General features: G+C 40.7%; 1 protein-coding gene across 1 annotated transcript in view; it reads right to left on the reverse strand.

Annotated features, from left to right (window-relative positions):
* The window catches only part of slc9a7 (solute carrier family 9 member 7), a 51,402-nt gene that overhangs the window by 1,843 nt on the left and 27,125 nt on the right, over window positions 1–22,434 (reverse strand). Inside the window, exons 13-15 of the mRNA XM_083563095.1 lie at window positions 9,225–9,288; window positions 7,661–7,743; window positions 4,552–4,657 (exon numbers count right to left, since the gene is read on the reverse strand). Of these exons, the coding sequence (XP_083419221.1) occupies window positions 4,552–4,657; window positions 7,661–7,743; window positions 9,225–9,288 (253 nt within the window). The remainder of the gene's footprint in view (window positions 1–4,551; window positions 4,658–7,660; window positions 7,744–9,224; window positions 9,289–22,434) is intronic.

Genomic DNA, 22,434 nt, shown 5'->3' on the forward strand with positions numbered 1-22,434 from the left:
CCAAAGCAAATAAATAAATAAAGAGCTGAAAAAAATGATTGTAAAACTGTTTAATAAAATACAGTAATGAACAGACGGCTGAAGGAACCTGTCTGTAATTGCACTAACGAGGTTCGTTGGTTTGACACGTTTCTGCAGAGCTTCAGATCTGTGCTTTGGCTCAGTTTAGCTACTGAAGAAACAGAAAGGTTTAGAGGTCATAAAATATTGTGCATCTACTGTATAATTATACAGAAATAAAAACATTTTCCTGATGCAAATATTTTAAAAACGATGCATCAAATTCCAACTTGTATCCAAAGCACACTTTTTAAATCGATGCGTCACATCGTTGACTTTTATGTCGATGCACCGCTGCCAATGAGCATAAACTTGCATACTTTAAACATGTGGCTGATGGAGCACAAATCTTCTCAGAAGAATGGAGGTTATTATTACAGTAAATGGGGACTTAATGTGGGATGGGATCTCCGAATAGAAGGACATCACAATTTTATGCTCAGGTATCCACAAACGTCAGATGTTCTGCAGGTGATTAAAGTTCTACAGACATTTGGTAAAGGTTTATTCAGCATCCAGCAAAGATCTACACCCAAAATGACCTCGGGCCTGAGGAGCACAATTTTGCAGACAGTGAGAAATGAAACCAAACCGAACAGCCGTTATGTAATTATAGGAAGTGGAAGATCTGTGGTTAAGACTTTGGTCTTCTGACTGTAAGATCAGAGTTCAATACCTGCACTACCCGCTCCTGCACCACCCACTCCTGCACCACCAACTCCCTCACCGCACGCACGCTCCCGCACCACCCACTCCTGCACCACCAACTCCCTCACCGCACGCTCCTGCACTACCCACTCCTGCACCACCAACTCCCTCACCGCACGCTCCTGCACTACCCACTCCTGCACCACCAACTCCCTCAACGCACGCTCCTGCACTACCCACTCCACGACCACTCGCTCCTGCACCACCCACTCCTGTACCACCCGCTCCCGCACTACCCACTCCACGACCACTCACTTCTGCACTACCCGCTCCCGCACCACCCGCACCACCCACTCCTGCACCACCCGCTCCCTCACCGCACACTCCTGCACCACCCGCTCCCTCACCGCACACTCCTGCACCACCCGCTCCCTCACCGCACACTCCTGCACCACCCGCTCCCTCACCGCACACTCCCGCACCACCCGCTCCCGCACCACCCGCTCCACGACCACTCACTCCCGCACCACCCACTCCACGACCACCCACTCCACGACCACCCACTCCACGACCACCCACTCCACGACCACTCACTCCTGCACCACCCACTCCACGACCACTCACTCCTGCACCACCTACTCCACGACCACCCACTCCTGCACCACCCACTCCACGACCACCCACTCCTGCACCACCCACTCCACGACCACCCACTCCACGACCACCCACTCCACGACCACCCACTCCACGACCACCCACTCCTGCACCACCCACTCCCGCACCACCAACTCCCTCCGCACCACCAACTCCCTCCGCACCACCAACTCCCTCCGCACCACCAACTCCCTCCGCACCACCCGCTCCTGCACCACCCACTCCATTTAAATGCCATAAATGATACAAATGCCATAATTCTTGATAAAAGGACAAGCCTCCGAACTCCTGTTCATCTCCAGCAGCTCGTTCAAGTTTTTCTATTGCCTGCATGAAAAACAAGGCAGGAATTGTGTGTTCAGAGAAACGGTGTTCTGTCTGTTCCAGCTGTGATAAATAACACATTCGAGCTCAGACCCGATTGCTCGGATCCGTGTGGTGCTGGAGAAAGAAACGCTGTCTCAAAGTCAACGCTGTCAGAGTGACATTACATTTAGAGCTGTGACAATCATTGACTTTGCTTTTGTCCACTCTGAATAAAAGGAAGGGCACGAGCCGGAGACGAGACATTCAGCCCATTGTATATGAGGAGCACAATGGTGGACTGTGAGACATTTGTATAATCAGTCAAGCGTCCATGCAGCTACAGTATCAGCATTGAGAGGAACAGTGGAATTTGCCAGAATGCCTCAGACTGCGCGCTGAATGGCTGCGTTCTTTCACGGCTCGGACATTAGAAGTGAGCGGCTCAGGGGGTGCCGGGACTGAAAGCCTCTTTTGTGTGTCGTGGAAAAAGCTGGAGAGCATCTTCTCCAGAATCCGAGTCGGGATTTGTGGCGTTTTGTCCCTCCGGCTTTTCTAACATCTTTTTCATAACGGCCCAAAAAACATCACGTATCCGAATAAAGCCTGGTTTTTAAAGAACTCGCCAGGAAACGCTTCCTTCTTCCTTTCACTTCTCTCAGGAGGTTTGATGAACTCTCAATAAACTTCAGTCTGAGTGTCAGTGAGAGAAGTATCTTGGCATCTACTCAACGTCTTCTATACCTACTCTGGAACCGAGTACTAAAAAATAAACGGTGCTGCAGAGTCAGAGAAGAGCTAAAAACAGTTTATTCCTCTTACAGGAATTTCCCAATGACCACAGCGTATACTGAGTAAAGAACTTTTTTTTATCCATTTAAGGTTACAGTTAATTCAATGTTCTTGGAACAAGTTATTCCGGTTCTCATCTCCATTATAACAGCTATAAACGTCCTTTCCCTCTCCAGCCGCTCTTCTAACTTCTTCTTGAGGTTTCTGAACACCTTTGATCAACATCTTATGGAGACTTCTTCCATTCAGGCAAAAAGTAAAACCCAATCATATACTGAATATCCTGCATCCCAACGAGTTTATGGACAATACAAAGCATGTCGATTAAGTAGATATACGATCAGTAAAAAATAAAAATGTCCCTTTAAACGTTCTCTTGAGTAAAAGTACAAACGGTTTTTCCTTCATATGTACTTAAGTATCCAAATAACATGATTTATTATAACTCTAATATTCTTATGATCATTTTTATCACAAGACTCTTTAATCACCTCAGTTTATGTGTAAAGACTCGAATGTGACTCTCAGCACACTGATCTGTTAATAGAATAGAATAAAATAGAATAAAAAGAGACGACTGATTTCACTAAATGTAGTAGAGTAAAACAGTAAAAACAGTCAAATATTTGACTTAAATACAGTAATGAATTTGTTATTGTCCACCACTGTATAGATCACTGCTATATGTCCAAGGAGGACACAACACACTGGCCTGTAACAGGAAGTGACACTATAGTGCAATTATAGTTAGTTATAGGAAAATGTGACACAATGGAGATGACATTGCACAAACTAGAGGAGATAGGAGGTAGTGTGGTACCACAACATCCTGTATAGATTGAGGTTATGTGAGAGAGTTTCGAGGGGGTCTGGCAGGCCTTGTTTTGATCAGTCGGTATGACCTGCTGGAGAGAAGGAGACCCTAATGGTTCCTCCAGCCCTTTCCTGACATGGGACGTGTACAGATCCTGGAGGGAGAGTAGGTTGGTCCAGATGGGACCAGGATTCCAGTATGTGCTGTAATGAGAAACCTTTGGGTTTTTGATATAAACTTTCAGCAAGACAAAACACACTCAGGTTGTTCATTTACAATACAACCATCCAGTTCACGTTATATATTAAACCTGTTAGTGTAATAATAGTGTTAGTTTACTTGCTGCTTAACTTTGACCTTCATTGATGCCTGTCTTCCCTACAGAGTGTTAGAACGTGTTAGAACGTGACTTTCCGTGCCTGTTCCATTTGAGAGGATTTTTACTGTAACTTCACTACATTTCAAAGTCAAATCTCTCACTTTTCACTCGACTACATTTAGTGAAATCAGTCGTTCCTTTTTATTAACGAGGATAAAAACGTAACCGGTGAAACACGCAGCGAGTCACCAATCAGGATCGAGCGCACGCTCTGTTTTACACGTGTTCTGATCGTCGCTTGGTGCATCTACTGATCACCAACATGCAGTTCAGCATCAGTTCAACATCAAGCAGAACATTTAGAGAGGAATAAATGATGAAGAAACTCCAGACTCGAACTCACCACAACACACGTGACCTCATTTACACGTTTTATTTTCTGAAGTAGTTGAAAAGAAGGTTCTAAATGTATTTATTATAATTTTTACATCATTGTTATTTTTAAAAGCTCCTATTACATTTTTTTTTTTCTATCGTTTTAGGTTTATTGAGGTTAATAAATCTGACCAACGACTGATGATCCATGAGGTAACAGTGGAGCGTTGGAATCTGGAACCATGAAGATGGATTTGAATTGGAATGAATGAACGAATCTGCTACAGTGGTTCCAGTTGCCATGAACAGATTCTGCATTCAAAACAGTCAAAACCTCAACAATGACAGAACTGTAATTAGAGAAACCTTGAGGTTTATAAATGAATTAAAGCGTGTTTAAGATAACAGTTAGAGGGTCACGTATTATAAGGACCAAGGTCTGAAGATAAATAAAACTTAAAATAATAAACAAGATTTCTCTAACGCTGGCATCCACCTCGGTCTGGAACCGAATCCAGCGCTTAGAGCTGATTATTTGCTGTAACTTCATCTGTGTGTGTGTGGTTGTGTGTGTGTGTGTGTGTACCTCGTAAGCCTGAGGGCTGGTGAGGCAGCGTGCCAGGGGTCCACAGCAGGCCGGTAAGGTGGTGGTCAAAGGAGGTCCACTGTGGGTCAGGATGGGTTTCAGGTAGCTGTGATTAGGGTTAAGGATGTAAAAACAAGGCTCCTGGCACCATTTTTAATTGACTTTAATCACAATCAAGTCTCAAACTTTGCCTGAAATGAAGACTATGAAAAGTGAAAGTGAAGTGAAGAGTAAACACACGTTACAGAACATGTTTCATGTCTATTTTAACACCCCAAATGTCTATTGTTTCCTCTTACAGTACATCCAGAGCTCATACACGCAGGTCAAATAATGTACGTAATTGCGCTCGAGTTATGTTACAGAGTAAACGATAACTATTACATTAGAGCTTCGTACAAATCTGTGTGAGATACGAGGTGTTAGCAAAACGTTTTGAGACTGGGTTTGTAACACGGCGACAGATGTCGGCATGAGGGCTCACACACAGTCACAGGGAGCACCGATCTTCATAAGTCAGTGGTGCTATTCTGACCACGTGCGTTACAACCTCTGCTATTTCGTCATGGACACTGACCAGAACTGTGATGTGGCAAAAAACTGGATGCTCCACGATGACAACACACTTTGTCACTGAGCTCCTCCTCACACGAGTGGCAGAAGCTGCATGACATGCTTTGAAAAGCGTTCCAGAGGAGCGCTGGGGGCGCTGTATTGCTGTGCAGGGGGACTGTGAAGCAGACTACAAGACAAGGCAAAGGCATGTTTGGAACATGATCGCTCTTGATGACGCTCTTGACATTTCTGACCAAAAGAAAAAAGAACATGAAATCATAGATGCCTATGCAAATTATATTATTATTTTTCACAGTTTATAACTAGGTGTATTTGTCTCCTACATCTCATTCATATTGCACGTCATTTTGTGAGCTAAGGGTTGTTTTTCCTGAGACCTTTATTTTATAGGACGCAACATTATAAAATGTGATTGATAGGGGGAGGAGGCGGGGGGGGGGGGTGTTTATGCATCGAACAGACGCTGACGTCAATGTGGTCTGGGTCACATCGAGATTCTGCACCACCGTAAAAAACATCGATCGGTGACAGTTCAGAACTGTGGGGTTCATTCATGTACTTAAAAAAACGGTTTAATTAAGGTTTACTAATAACCTGTAGTTAATACGGGACTAGTTTATACTCTCGGGATGAAACACTGAAAATTAAGTATTTTTGGATTTGAATAAAACTTAATTTCATAAAAAAAAAAAATAAAAAAAAACGAATAATAAATAAGCAAGTAATACAAACGTCACACGAATGGGAAATAAATACATTAACGTTTTAGGTACACAAACTCTCACACAAGCCCAAACCTCAACCCACAGAGGGTCACACCTTAAAAACACACACACACACACACACACACACACACACACACACACACACACACACACACACACACACACACACACGTGTTACAATGTCGGAGTCCCACATTACTACGTGCAAAAGCCCACACGTGGCTCATCTGTAACAAACATCTGTAGATAAGCTGGGGAGCTTATGGTCTCAGATGTGCAGGATGTACAGGAGGAAAGTGAAAACATACATTTAATTAACGCTACAATTAAATTGAACACCTGCTACTTGTTTCCAATTCCCACAGCAGAACGCAAATCAGATTCTTAAAGAGACAGCAAGTGCACTTTGAGTGTGTTTGTGTTTCAGCTCATCATTCTTAGAAGGGTTATAAGGCCATTTCCAAACACTCGAAAAAGTACAAATTGGGGAGCATTCAAAACAGTTGCTAATCTTCCCAAGGAATGGGATCTCCAGCAAACCCCATGCAAGCTTTAGCATTTACTTATCAGAGATGTTAAAAAAAAAAAAATAAAAATAAAAATAAAAAAAAAATTAACCGACACCATGTAATCTACAGGCCTCACATTAAATGTGTAAGCTTAAGATACCACAATCGAAAAAACCCCCAGAACAAGTATGACTTTCAAGGACGGGTATCTGACGAAAAGTACATTCCATAAATTAAAACAAAACACAACTTCTGGAACAAGATTCTTGGACCTCATGCACAGTGATGGGGAACATCTTACAAAGCATGTAAGCACAAATACCTCATAGGACCTGTGATGTGGTAGTGTGAGGATCTAAGCTTGGTTTTGTTTTGTCACAGGACCTGAGAAATATTTGTCAGTGAATAAATGTAGAACAAGGATTTCTGTCCAGCACCTTAAACTGGGTACAACAGGACAAAGTCCAGACCTAAGCACCATTGAGATGTTGTAACCAGAACTGAGAACAAACAACAACAACAACAACAACTTTCAGCTTCTCCCATTAGGGGTCTCCACAGTGGATCATCCATCTCCATACCATCCTGTCCTCTACATCTGCCTCTTTCACACCAACTACCTGCATGTCTTCCCTACGTCACTAAAACGTGTAAACGAGGTCACGTGTGTGGTGGTGAGGTCGAGTCTGGAGTTTCTTCATCATTTATTCCTCTCTAAATGTTCTGCTTGATGTTAAACTGACGCTAAACTGTATGTTGGTGATCAGTAGATACACAAAGCGCCCGATCAGAACACGTGTTAAACAGAGTGTGCGCTCTGATTGGTGACTCGCTGCGTGTTTCACCAGTTACGTTTTTATCTTCATTAATAAAAAGGAACGACTGATTTCACTAAATGTATTCGAGTAAAAAGGATATTTGATACTCCAGTAAGGTGCAGAAACACGAAAAAAGTCAACAACAGTGACAAATTACAATTACTTCATTACTGTGCACCAGTGAATATTGGAATTTTCAATGAAGAAAAAAAATACTGACCGATGATAAAGGGCAAGGCCTAATTTACAGGGCTTCATTCTCTTAATCTATTCCTTCCTTTTCATTCTCTGTCCTTCCCCACACATCACCCAACAGCGATCCTCACCCTGACCCCTTCCCATACATCCTGTGTTAACTTGCTGCACTCATGCTTCTCAAGCCTCGGAACTGAGTCGAAAGAAACCAAGATTGAAAGCAAAAGAAAAAGTGACGTGAACTGTGTATAAAGATCTACTCCACTCCACAATGCTGAAAGGATACTTGTGGTCAAAAGTGTACCACAGTCTGAAGAGCCAGGCGCTCTCCTGCTTGGTCTTGCTCTGGCCCTCCTGCAGACTTCCTTCCTACAGAAAGCAGAATGCATTCACAGCTATTCAATTAGTGTGGGATACGGAGTCAAACATTTCAACAACATCACAGACAAGAGAAACGCAAATGAGATACGACAAAAAAAAAGAACAAAAAAACAAATCCAAACAATCGATTAGAATGTTTCCATGTTGCTTCAGTTCCCTACTCGCTGGTGAAGTTCCCTTTTTGATTTCAGATATCAGATATGAAAAATGGAACAAACCTGGGTTTCATTTTATTCTGCAATGAAGTAAGTAGTAGAGATTGTTGGTGCTTGTACTAAGTGTACCTTCAGCTGAGGAGAAATGTTTACACACACTTGGGCTACAGATATTAAAACAATATTTCTCAACCCATTTAATGTTACATTTCTTGTGGGAAATCGTAGGTCAGAATAGGTTTACATACTACAAGTTCCAGATTCCAGAAAATGATGCAAATTACGAGGTGATATCAAAAGGTTTCGAGACTGGTTTTGTAACACGCCGGCAGATGGCAGCACAAGGCTGCACACGCAGTCACAGGGAGCACCGACCTAAATAAGTAAGTGTGCTATAAGACATCATCTTGTGTAGATGAGGAGCAGTGCAACTGGTGCTATTCTGACCATGTGCGCACCCTGTCACAGAGCTCCAACACGGACTCATCCGCTCTACTCGCCAGATTTGGCTCCTGTGGACTTCGCCTTCTTCCCGAAGATGAAGATCCAGTTTTTCCCTTTTTACACCGTTGTGGAGATCCGGCGCGAATCACAGAAGGTCCTTGACAAGAACACTTCAGAAGTGGAAGGAACGCTATGAGCAGTTTACTGCTGTGCAGGTGATTGTGTGTAAACGTAGATAAATAAAGTACTTTCTTGTAAACATTTTGATCCCACCTCGTACATTTAGAAGATTCTGATTAGCCACATACGAGTTATTTAGTAGTGCATTCAGGAACTTGGGTTGGAACCAAAATCCCCCTTCTGCAATGTGAAATTTGATAATGTAATTATTACTGATCTAGTGCTTAGTTTCCATGTTAAAGTTCATGTCCAGTCTCTTTGTATGTTTTAAAGAAAATGAAATATATCATGATTAACTCAAGCATGTCAGGAAGCTACAACTATATAAATACACATAATAGTGTCTACATTTAACGCTAGGCAAAATATTAGAAGAGACATCTGCAAACCTGTTCAAGTCTTAAATAGCAATGTCAAAGTTTTACATAAAGAGTGTGTGTGTGTGTGAGTTTCTAATGGTGCAGAATGTTGAAAGATGTGGTCAGGGTTTCCTGTTCTTGTTCACAGGGTAGATCTATGCCTAAAACGGTGCGCTCGTATTAGTCGTACTTGAAATGTAAAAGCTAGCGCAGCTCCCCTGCAAACACTTGCGGTTCATTTTGGCCTGAGCTCGTCTAAACTGAGTCGGTGAAAGACTGAAGGAAAAAAAACCCGTTTTTGACCTTGAAGATATTTTAAGACTTCCCTTACCCCTTGAAGGACCTGAAAGCTATCTCCACATTGCTGAAGATCTTGATCGGGATCCACCCCAACTCTGGAAAAGATACAAAAATACTGTGGATACTTCTTATAAAAACAAACAAACAAACAAACAAACAAGAACACATTTTATATACTGCTAGTTTTTAATGGTATCATTTGTTTTTAATGTTTTTTTAAGAATTACATATAGAGTAATACCTAAAGCTCAAATGTTTAACCAGCAAGGATAAAAATGTAGGTCAAATGACAACAAAAACAACATAAATTTGTTAAGAATGTCAACATTTGCCTCAGAAATGTTGTTAAATTACCAAAAATAAGCTACTAAAATCAGCCTGCAATCAACGTTAGCATGAATTGCTACAAACACTGTGGTAATGTGGTATCTAAGCTTTTAACATTCTCATGCATCGGTGGATTCATTAAGTTGTAAAAGTTTTTTTGTTTTTGAAAAGTTCTGCAGATATTCCAAATGAACGTTTATGACTTCCGAACGACTAGCTGTAGCAAGCTAGCTACGAATCCTATGGTAAATTTTAACCAACACACACAAATACACATTTAAAAATGTAATCATATACTTGATTTTCAAGCACTTAATTTTTTCGGAACGTTTTTGTTAGGTAATAAAGGCACCTAGCGATGCTTTTGCTAGCATGTATGATGTAATGAAGTCTGTACAAGGACTATATAAACACCCTGGGTTAAAGTAAATGAGTCTAAACAGCTCGGAACGTCAACATTTCACTCAGATCTGTTGATAAATTAAAAAAAAAATAAAATAAAAAAAATTACCACTAAAGTTAGTGATTAGACGTTTGCATCAGTTTCTATACAGAGCTGAATGGAAAAATACATGACTGTGACTACTTAATATTTATCCTAGATTACTCGTGTTTTTGGTGTGAAATGCTAATGATAGGTACCTAAAAGCACTAGTTAGGCTGCCTATCTAGTGAGCTTTTATATCGGAATCGCTCATGTGAGGCTTCGCAGTCTGACCAAGCCAAGAATGCTTCTTTTTCTCCCCTTCACATTCCTGACTTCCTGCCAATATCTTGAGCCATGTGCTCTCTATCTGCCCTGACACACACACACACACACACACACACACACACACATTAGAAAGCTTTTTTTTTTTATAGTAATGCCAATTAGACATGCGGATACGTTTGAACCGAGGCATGTGATTCACAAACATATCCAAATTAGAAATAAAATTGTGTGTGTGTGTGTGTGTGTGTGTGTGTGTGTGTGTGTGTGTAGATAACGCAAAAGGAGCAAGAGAACATGGTTATTGCGTTATTTACTCTCTCTCTCTCTCTCACACACACACACACACACACACACACACACACACACACACACACACACACACACACACACACACACACACACACACACACACACACACACACACACACAATTTTATTTCTAATTTGGATGCGTTTGTGAATATTCCAGGTGATCAAACCCCTCGATGCATTCCACCAGGGGCACGTGACTCTCTCGTGGGTCTTTCCGACGTTCTGTAACCCCACAGGAATGCCACAACGGCTTATCAGACAGGTCACGTAACGTTTTACACAGTGAGCTGAGGAAAAGCAAAAGTGAATCCACATGAACACGTCCTGTTCCCTGGTGAAAGACGACCTCACTGAACTGTACATCCTATTGGAATTTACATTGTATAGGAATTGGATAAACTTTAACACATGTACAACTGAAGCTTCGAAGACAATTTTATTAACTTTTTATTTATTTGTTTTTCCTTATTTCCTTCTCTCTTTACTGTTTAATATTGTTTAATGTTTAATATTTGCTGTAGTTTGAATGTATTCTGTCACTTGTTCACTCCATACGTCACTCATTTACTTATTCACTCAGTCACTCCATACGTCACTCATTTACTTATTCACTCAGTCACTCCATACGTCACTCATTTACTTATTTACTCAGTCACTCCATACGTCACTCATTTACTTATTTACTCAGTCACTCCATACGTCACTCATTTACTTATTCACTCAGTCACTCCATACGTCACTCATTTACTTATTTACTCAGTCACTCCATACGTCACTCATTTACTTATTCACTCAGTCACTCCATACGTCACTCAGTCACTCCATACGTCACTCAGTCACTCCATACGTCACTCATTTACTAATTCACTCAGTTCCTCCATTCGTCACTCAGTCACTCCATACGTCACTCAGTCACTCCATACGTCACTCATTTACTTATTCACTCAGTCACTCCATACGTCACTCAGTCACTCCATACGTCACTCATTTACTAATTCACTCAGTTCCTCCATTCGTCACTCAGTCACTCCATACGTCACTCATTTACTTATTCACTCAGTCACTCCATACGTCACTCATTTACTTATTCACTCAGTCACTCCATACGTCACTCATTTACTTATTCACTCAGTCACTCCATACGTCACTCAGTCACTTATTCACTCAATCACTCCATACGTCACTCATTTACTAATTCACTCAGTCACTCCATACATCACTCAGTCACTCATTATGTCACTTATTCACTCGAAACATCACTCAGTCACTCAGTCAGTCGATACATCACTCATTACATCACTCAGTCACTCCATACATCACTCAGTCACTCATTATGTCACTTATTGACTCGATAAATCACTCAGTCACTCATTACTTCGCTCAGTCTCTCATTCACTCAGTCACTCCATACATCCCTGTCACTCAGTACATCAGATCTAATCTGATTCTCCAGCTGGCTCTGGGTCTGTGTGAAGGTACCTGATAAGAACCCCTGAGAAGACAGTGGATGACTTGGAATGATCTTTGTCCTCTGGGCAGAAGCACACAAAGAAACAGTGAGGTATTAGTTATTGTAGCCAAACCATTACTGTGAGCACGACGCAGTGTCTCTGCTCAGGATGACGAGCTCCGTGTGGTGACTCAGCCGCATGGTGGGACGAGCTTTTAACGAGCTGCTGTTATTTTTACCACGTCTGGGGGAGTAACAGTGGAGGCTCGAGAAAGGAAACAATTCCACTAGATTTTGGAGTGTGCATGTGGAGATTCATTCAGCCTCAATAGGGTTTGGAGCTCTTTCGCAGGAGATCTTCCACTCCAACACATGTAAAGCATATTTTCATGCAGCTGGCTTTGTGCACAGGGGCATTGTCTTGTTCTATCATACATGGTAATGATCTCTGGCTTTGTGCACAGGGGCATTGTAATGCTCTATTATACAGTTTTGGGTCTCCTAGTTTAAATTAAGGGCACATTTCATTCTACCACATCCAAGGACATCCTACAGAATTGGGTGCCTCCAACCTTGAGGTAACAGTTTGGAAAAGAATCTTATAAGAGTGGAAAAGTCAGGTGTCCCAATACTTTTGCTAAGGAGGTGTGATGAGTTACTGTTATCATTCTGAAGATGATTATTGTAGTATAAGTGCACATCCTGAAGGGTTTTCTTCCTCACTATATCCCGAAGCACTTTGTGTCCAATTTCGAATTCCTTGTAAAGAATAAATAAAAGTGCAACAGAAATGTTTTCGTTCCAGTGAACATAAAAGAATATAGAATATAAAATACAGGATATTTAATTTTCTGGTGCTGACTTCATATAAGTTTATTTCTGCCCCATAGATGTTTAATAGTAAGGTTAACAAGTAAATATTCCAAATAATTTTGGCTCATTTCAGCAAACGGTCACAGAAGGATAATTTCTCAAGATGAACACGAGTGTAAAACAAACAAACAAAACAAAAAACCCTAATACGAGTTTCATGTCTAAAGATAGCATCTAATGATTCAGCACACTCAACTAGCAAATACCCGTTTCTCCGTCTTTGCGCAGGCGTCACGTCTTCCTGTGTTAGAGGGAGTGAAGACATGCTGCAGAAAACGCTTTACAGTGTTAGATGGAGTGAAGACATGCTGCAGAAAACGCTTTAACTATATTATTTTACTCAATAAGCAAAAAAAAACTTTACAAGGTTCACAAGGACCTGTACAGTGGATAAACAATAAAACTGTACATGAAGCTGCACATTGACTCCTCTCAAATATATCCAAGTGTTATTTCTATAGTATTGTCCCTTAAGATCTAGTTGCTGAAATGTGAGGGGTGCACTCACTTTTTGTGAGATACTGTACCTAGAACTTTAAACTGTAAAGTTCTAGCTATAAACTGTATATAAACTGTATAGCTAGAACTTTATGCACTTAAAATGCACATAAATATCTGAAGTTTTTTTTTACTTTCTTCATTTTTACGGTTACATCAGTTACAGCTTATATCTAGTGTTTCATACACATTATACCTACAATTATACACATTAAATCTGCAGACATACAGTGGTATGAAAAAGTTATTAGGTTTAGGGGGGGAAACACTTTCACACAGGGGCCATGTAGTTTTGGATTTTGTTTTCCCCTTAATAATAAAAACCTTCATTTAAAAACGGCATGTGTTCACTTGTGTTATCTTTTACTAATATTTCGATTAGTTTAATGATCTGAAACATTAAAGTGTAAAAACATGCAAAAAAAGGAGAAATCAGGAACAACACTTTTACACCACTGTATATGGTTATACCTAAAATACATTTACCGGTAGTAAAAATTTGTTTATACCTCGATCCATACATGAATCTGTGTAGATTATATCTAGATATTTATGCAGTTTATAGCTAGATTGATATGATTTACACATGCAACATCGTGCACTTTATACCTTCAACCTGAAACAGTTTTAATGACTTTATATCCAAAAAATTGTCAAATTTATACCTTTAACTGTATAGTTTATACTTATGCATTTATACTGTTTTTCTAATTAAAACTTAACACAAATTATACCTAAAACCTTTATGCACTTACATGCTTAGAAGTATTTAAATTTTATTAATAAAAACTCTGTACAATTTATACCTACTTTATAGTCTACTTTTGAAAACCTCACAGACTTTATACCTAAAAATTTACCCTAGTTTAAACATTGAGCTATATTGTCCTAAACCTGGTGAGGGAACTAATGCTTATCGCTGCAATATCAGGTTACACTTGCTTTGTAGATGTTCCACAACCTTCAATGGAACTATAAGTGCATAAAAAGTATGACGTGAAAGACAGAAGGGGAGAGTAATCAGGAGAAAGTTCAAAACCAGCAGGCGACTGGTGGGCAAAGACAAAAGAAAAGGAAGTGTGGGGCAATGAAATAAGAGACTAGAAAGGGAAAACGGGAGAGCGAGAGAAGAGATAGAGTAAGAGTAGTTTGAATGAACAGGGAAATGTGTGGAAATGCCTGGCGTTTGTACAGGATGCAGGCTTGCATGTTGGGAGCGTAGGGACTTATGAGGTCCCCAGGGGTCAGACGAGCTGAGGGGGGAAAACAAAAGTGGTCAGAGGCTAAAGAAAGGGTGAGACGGAGGGGGATGGAAATATGCAGTGGAAAAAAAAAAAAGGAGAAAGTGAGGAGAAGGTGAAGCCACACCCTGGTGCTCAGACTGAAGGAATGCTAGAGGGAAAACAAAGGAGGCTCTGAAATTTAAACAGTAAAATGACTAGAATGTCTATAACCACACTGTTAACTGAAGGATTTAAGGAATGTGTGTGTGTGTGTGTCTGTGTGTGCACGCACGTGCAGGATGTGTTTACGAAGGACAGTGCTGTTTATACTGGACTTGACTGAGTGTGTGTGAATAATCTTCCTGACACCAGCTTGTGAAATTCGGGGAATAATGAGAACACACACACACACACACACACACACACACACACACACACACACACACACACACACACACACACACACACACACACACACACCAAAAAAAAAAATAAAGTAAAAAAACTTTTAGTCCTGAAAAGCTGGAACCAGGAACTCTTTGTTTTGTACTGTGTCATGTGCAGCACATTGTGAGCTTTGTGGGTTTTTTTTTTTATATTATGTTACATTATTTATTATGTTTTAATATTATTTTACAATCATATTACGCTAATTGTATTATGTTAGGGCAATTAGAACTATGTAGTTGTTAAACATACATCATTTTCTGTATAAAAAAGATTTATGCCTCAAATATATATTTTGCAGTTAAAATTATTAAGTTGTTCAGTTGTCTTTTAGTTTTAATAGATTTGCAGTTTCATACATTTTACCTTCAGCTGGTTACATATTCTCATAAACTTCAGCTTTAAGTTTAATAAAACTAATGCAATAATTATAATATTGAAAATAAATATTTTAACTTGATGTTGTACACGTTTTTATATTTTTTTAACAAAAATGTATTTGTGATTCAACAATAATTAGCGGACCCCCTGCAGTACCGCCGCAGACCCCCTAGAAGTCACGGATCCCCGGTTAAGGACCAATGCTTTAGAGTATATGGTTACACTATATTATATTGTGTTAATGTTATACTATGTTACATAATATGTTAAGATATGCTGATAAGTTACAGTATGTTCCAGTGTTTTATCATTTTACATTGTCTTGCTCCAGTACATTACATTATTTTACTGTCTTGTTACAGTATGTTACATTGTGTTACAGTACATTATTTAATGCTACATTGTTAGAGGATGTTACACTATAATGTTAAGATGATGTAACATAACACTGTATCATCTTAACATTGTAGTGTAACATCGTCTAACATAATGTAACATTACATAATGTACTGTAACACAATGTAACATACTGTAATAAGACATAGTGTAACAGTGTACCGTAACAGTACATTATGTTATGTTACAGTATGCTACATTGCGTTACTTTGTTTATTACATTACATAATAAGATATTTTACCTTATATTACTTTGTTATATTACGTTACATTATATTGACATATTGCTTTATATTATGTTAAGATATGTTACAGTACATTACATTAAGATTTTACAGTAAATTTTCATGTTATTACATTAGATTAGATTAAACTTTGTCGTTGTGCTAGGTACATGTAGAGAGCCAATGAAATGCAGTTCGCATCTAACCAGAAGCGCATAAGTGGCCTATTTACAATAAACAGCAGTGAGATAAATAGGGTATGAGGTCCATACACACAGTGGTAAAGGCAAATAATATATGGTATATATAGTCTTCTTCTTCTTCTTCTTCTTCTTCTTCTTCTTCTTTCGGCTGCTCCCATTAGGGGTCGCCACAGCGGATCATCCGTCTCCATACCACCCTGTCCTCTATATCTGCCTCTTTTACACCAACTACCTGCATGTCTTCCCTCACCACATCCATGAACCTCCTCCTTGGCCTTCCTCTTTTCCTCCTACCTGGTGGCTCCATCTTCAGCATTTTTCTACCAATATAATTCATGTCCCTTCTCTGCACATGTCCAAACCATCTCAATCTCGCCTCCCTCACCTTGTCACCAAAACATCCTACATGTGCTGTCCCTCTAATAAACTCATTTCTAATCTTGTCCATCCTCGTCACTCCCAACGAAAACCTCAACATCTTCAGCTCTGCTACCTCCAGCTCCACCTCCTGTCTTTTACTCAATGCCACTGTCTCTAATCCATACAACATCGCAGGTCTCACCACAGTCCTATAAACTTTCCCTTTCATTCTTGCAGATACTCTTCTATCACAAATCACTCCTGTCACTCTTCTCCACCCACTCCACCCTGCCTGCACTCTTTTCTTTACTTCCCTAACACACTCTCCATTACTTTGCACTGTTGACCCCAGGTACCTGAACTCCTCCACCTTCTCCACCTCTTCTCCCTGCAACCGCATCACTCCACTGCCCTCCCTCTTATTTACACACATGTACTCTGTTTTACTCCTACTGACTTTCATTCCCCTTCTCTCCAGCGCATATCTCCACCTCTCCAGGCTCTTCTCAACTTGCTCTCTACTCTCACCACAAATCACAATATCATCTGCAAACATCATAGTCCAGGGAGACTCCTGTCTGACCTCGTCCGTCAACCTGTCCATCACCACTGCAAACAGGAAAGGGCTCAGGGCCGATCCTTGATGCAGTCCAACCTTCACCCTGAACCAGTCTGTCGTACCTACTGCACACTTTACTGCCGTCACACTGTCCTCATACATGTCCTGCACCACCCTCACATACTTCTCTGACACACCAGACTTCCTCATACAATACCACAACTCCTCTCTCGGCACCCTGTCGTACGCTTTCTCTAAATCCACAAATACACAATGCAGCTCCTTCTGTCCTTCTCTATACTTCTCCATCAACATCCTTAAAGCAAATAAGGCATCTGTGGTGCTCTTCCTCGGCATGAAACCATACTGTTGCTCACAGATGGTCACCTCTTCTCTCAGCCTGGCTTCCACTACTCTTTCCCATAACTTCATGGTGTGACTGATCAACTTAATTCCCCTGTAGTTACTGCAGGTCTGCACATCTCCCTTATGCTTAAAGATCGGTACCAGCACACTCCTTCTCCATTCCTCAGGCATCCTCTCCCCTTCCAGAATCCTGTTAAACAATCTGGTTAAAAACTCCACTGCCATCTCTCCTAAACATCTCCACGCTTCTACCGGTATGTCATCTGGTCCAACCGACTTTCCATTCTTCATCCTCTTAATCGCTGCTCTCACTTCCTCCTTACTAATCCTATCTACATCCTGCTTCACTAACTCCACATCCTCCAACCTTCTCTCTCTCTGATTTTCCTCATTCATCAGCTGCTCAAAATACTCCCTCCATCTTCTCAACACACTCTCCTCACTAGTCAACACATTTCCCTCTCCATCCTTTATTGCTCTAACTTGCAGTACATCCTTCCCAGCTCGGTCCCTCTGCTTGGCCAATCGGTATAAATCCTTTTCTCCTTCCTTAGTGTCCAACCTCTTATACAGTTCCTCATATGCCTTTTCCTTGGCTTTCGCCACATCCCTTTTAACCTGCTGCCGCATCTCCTTGTACTCCTGCCTACTTTTCTCATCACTCTGTCGATCCCACTTCTGTTTTGCCAACCTCTTCCCCCTAATGCTCTCCTGCACTTCCTCATTCCACCACCACGTCTCCTTGTCTTGCTTTCTATTTCCAGATGTCACACCAAGTACTTTTCTAGCTGCCTCCCTCATCACTCCTGCAGTAGTTGCCCAATCATCCGGCACCTCTTCACCACCACCGAGCCCCTGTCTGACCTCTTCCCTGAACCTCACACTACACTCTTCCTCCTTCAGTTTCCACCATCTTATTCTTCTTTCAAACCTTACTTTCCTCCTCTTCTTCTTCGCCTCCAAAACCATCCTACAGACCACCATCCGATGCTGTCTAGCTACACTGTCCCCCGCCAACACCTTACAGTCTCCAATCTCCTTCAGGTTGCATCTCCTACACAGAAAATAATCCACCTGTGTGCACCTTCCTCCACTCTTATACGTCACCCTATGATCCTCCTTCTTCTTAAAATACGTGTTCACCACTGCCATTTCCATCCTTTTAGCAAAATCTACCACCATCTGCCCTTCCACATTCCTCTCCTTAAAACCATACCTACCCATCACCTCCTCATCACCTCTGTTCCCTTCACCTACATGCCCATTAAAGTCTGCCCCAATCACCAATCGTTCTTTCCTAGGTACACCATCTACCACTTCATCTAATTCACTCCAGAATCTTTCTTTCTCCTCCATCTCACAGCCAACTTGTGGAGCATAGGCACTGATGACATTTATCATCATCCCTTCAACTTCCACCTTCACGATCATCACCCTATCAGAAACTCTCTTCACCTCCACTACACTCTTACTGTACGCTTCCTTCAGAATCACCCCTACACCATTTCTCTTCCCATCCACACCATGATAAAACAGTTTAAACCCACCTCCAATGTTCCTGGCCTTACTCCCTTTCCACTTGGTCTCCTGAACACACAACACATCTACCTTTCTCCTCTCCATCATATCAGCTATCTCTCTCCCTTTACCCGTCATAGTACCAACATTTAAAGTACCAACCCGAACCTCTACTCTCCTACACTGCTCCTTTTCCTGCCGTCTCTGTAGACGCCTTCCTCCTCTCCTTCTCCTCCTTCGGCCAACAGTAGCCCAATTTCCACCGGTACCCTGTCGGCTAACGATACCTGTGGCGGTCGTTGTTAACCCGGGCCTCGACCGATCCGGTATGAAATTCTCATTTGTGATCCGCATATTTGATTTGGCACATGTTTTACGCTGGATGCCCTTCCTAACGCAACCCTCCCCATTTACCCGGGCTTGGGACCGGCACTAAGAGTACACTGGCTTGTGCCCCCCTAATGGCTGGGTTTATGGTATATATAGTGATATACAATATACTGAGCAAAGATTATGCATAGACAGACATGTCAGAATGTGACATTATGTTAGATTACATGTTATTTTAAATTGTTATAGTACATGTCATGTTACATCATGTTAAGAACTATTACTTTGTTATAAAGATATGTTACAGCATGTAACATTATATTAAGACATGTTCTAGTACATTGTTACAGTATATAGTTATTTTACGCTACATACGCTTATATTATTTTATTATATTATGTTACAGTATGTTATTTTGCCAATTTATATAATGTTAGTGTTTCGTTACGATGTGTTATTTTACGTTACACAACGTAACGTAAATTAAACGCACACGTTACATTGTCACAATGTGCGAATTATTTTCCATTACGCCATATTATGTTATTTACACACCTGATGTGTGCTCTAGTGCATTGTGACATTACATTGCTGTAGAAAAATTACACAACATTCTACAGCATTATGTCATATTACTTATTTAAGCTTCATTTTGACAAACTACTTTTGTCCGAAGTGAAATGAAATTTTCAGAACAAACCTCTGCATAAAGTTTCTTTACAAAGTGTTTCTCTACATTGAGCACCATCACTAATACCGAGTCCTGCCTTGTGCCTCACGCTGCAAGATTTAATCTTCAACAAAGTGGAATCTCCACCCAAAAATCCCTCTCACAAACACACACAAGTAAACATTCACAACTAAGTCCAATTTTAAATGCGGTCGCAAAGTAAACGCTGCGTTAGGAAAACAGGAGCGTTCTGAAAACAAGTCTGGTTTTGCTAACTGCTGTGGAAAAAGAAACAAAACGCGAGCTATAGCTGTGGTGTTGTGTATCATCTTTCACAGATCCTCCATTCTTCTGGGGATTTTTTTTTAGGTTCCGTGGTGGGAAAACCATCACTACAGGGTGCCAAGACTTAAATTGTAATACGATACTGGGAACAAGTATTCAGTAGCGTCAAAGCGAACATCGGTATTCGTATTAGAAATGTAAATTAGGTTTTTCTGTTCACAATGCCATACATGCTTAATGGTAGGTTGTGCTGGATCAAGTGCTTTTTTGGAATGAATATATTTAGAATGAACATATAAAACAAGTGCTCATTAATACATGCACTTATTCATACAGCAATATGGTCAAAGGATTGTGGATTAAAAGTGGATTAAAAAGGAAGCATTAAAATGATTTGCTTTATTTTCTCTATTTACTCAAAATAATCTCAACTCTTCTCGGAGGATGTTTAATTAGATGGAGATTTGTGGAGATTCCTTTAGTCCCAGGGTGTTAGTAAAGTCAAGTGTTGAAGTAGGTGAGGTGAGGAGGCCTGGGATTGGAGCTCTATATCAGGAAATCTTCCACTCCAACCCATGGAAAGCAGATTTTCATGGAGCTGGCTTTGTGCACAGAGGTATAATCATGCTGATACAGGGTCTCCTAGTTCAAACAGGGGAAAATTTAATGCTACCAATGCCGTCCTGTACAATAGAGTGTTAACAGTTAGAAGGAGAATCACATATGGTTGGAAAAGTCAGGTGTCCTCAAAGGTTTGGCCACGTAATGCATCAATGTAAATTTTTTTTTTTTACTTGTTACATCATAATTTGGGGGGGTTCTGCAGTTCGGATTGTTCAGGGTTTCCTCGTGTAAATATTGACAGAACTTTTGGACCTGAACTTTGTCTTTGGCTTCCAATATTGCTCTTACAGTGACCAGAAAGCTAGTCAGCATCTAGCAGACAAGAAAAAAAATATATTGGGTTCTGAATCTGCCAGAAAATATATTGAAAGCACAAGAAATAAAGCTGTATTTTAGCTCCTATCTGGATGCTTCCCCTATTATTGTACTCGCTCAATCAGCACTGTTTTTTAAAGCCCCGCCCATATAATTATTAATGATATTAGGATTTATTTTTAAACGTCTGGTACATTTGCTAAAAGGAGAACCAGATTGCGCACTGGGGCTTAAACCAAAATCTAACATAGTGACCACCAGATTCAGAGGAACTTGTTTCTGATGCACTTTCAGCAACTTTCACTTCCTGCTTGTCTTCAAAATAGAGAAAAAAAAAATGTTGACTGACATTTTTTCTTGAAGTGGAAAAGTACTTCCAAGTACACTACAGCGCATATCCAAGTTTAGAAAACTAGGGTATTGAGCATAGGGTCAAGGGCCTTGCTCGAGGGCCCAAAGTAGCAGATTGGCAGGGGTGCGGTTTGAATGCCTGAACTTCCAATCAGTAACCCAGAGCTTTAATCATTCATTGATCTAGAGTACTGTACATATCTGCTGTTTTTGTTGTTTTTTTTAAACATCCCATTCCACATTTACTGTTATAATAAGCTCCACTTTCCTAGGAAGATGTTCCACTAGATTTTATGGATTTTTGTGTGAGATTCATTCAGCCACAAGGGCGTTAGAAAAGTCAGGTACTGATGTAGGTGAGGTGTGGTTTGAGTTCAGAGCTCTATAGCAGGAGATCTTCCACTTCTTAATTTATGAAGCTGTCTTTGTGCACATTGGGTCCTGCTGGAGAAGGTTTGGGTCTTCTAGTTCGAATTAATTTTCACGCCACCACATCCCCAAAGACGTCCTACACAATTGCGTGCCAACTTAGTGGGAACAGTTTGGCGAAGAACCACATACATCTGGAAACATCAGCAGCCCCAATACTCAGCCTTGCACAGTTTATTTCCCTGACCAGCTGCTTAACCCAATTAACACGATTCGATTAGTAGGTATGCATATGAAAAGAAGCCTGAAACGCAGAAAATCTCAGGTTACAGCTCCAACTTTGACTATTATAAAGCGCTAACAATGGAGACTCCATCCATAAATGTTACACACATCTGATAGAAAACTGGATTAAAAGATGGCGTACGCTTTTTACTCTGTTTATAATA

Source organism: Silurus aristotelis (genome assembly GCF_946808225.1).
Source record: "Silurus aristotelis genome assembly, chromosome: 2".
NCBI classification, from domain to species: Eukaryota; Metazoa; Chordata; class Actinopteri; order Siluriformes; family Siluridae; genus Silurus; species Silurus aristotelis.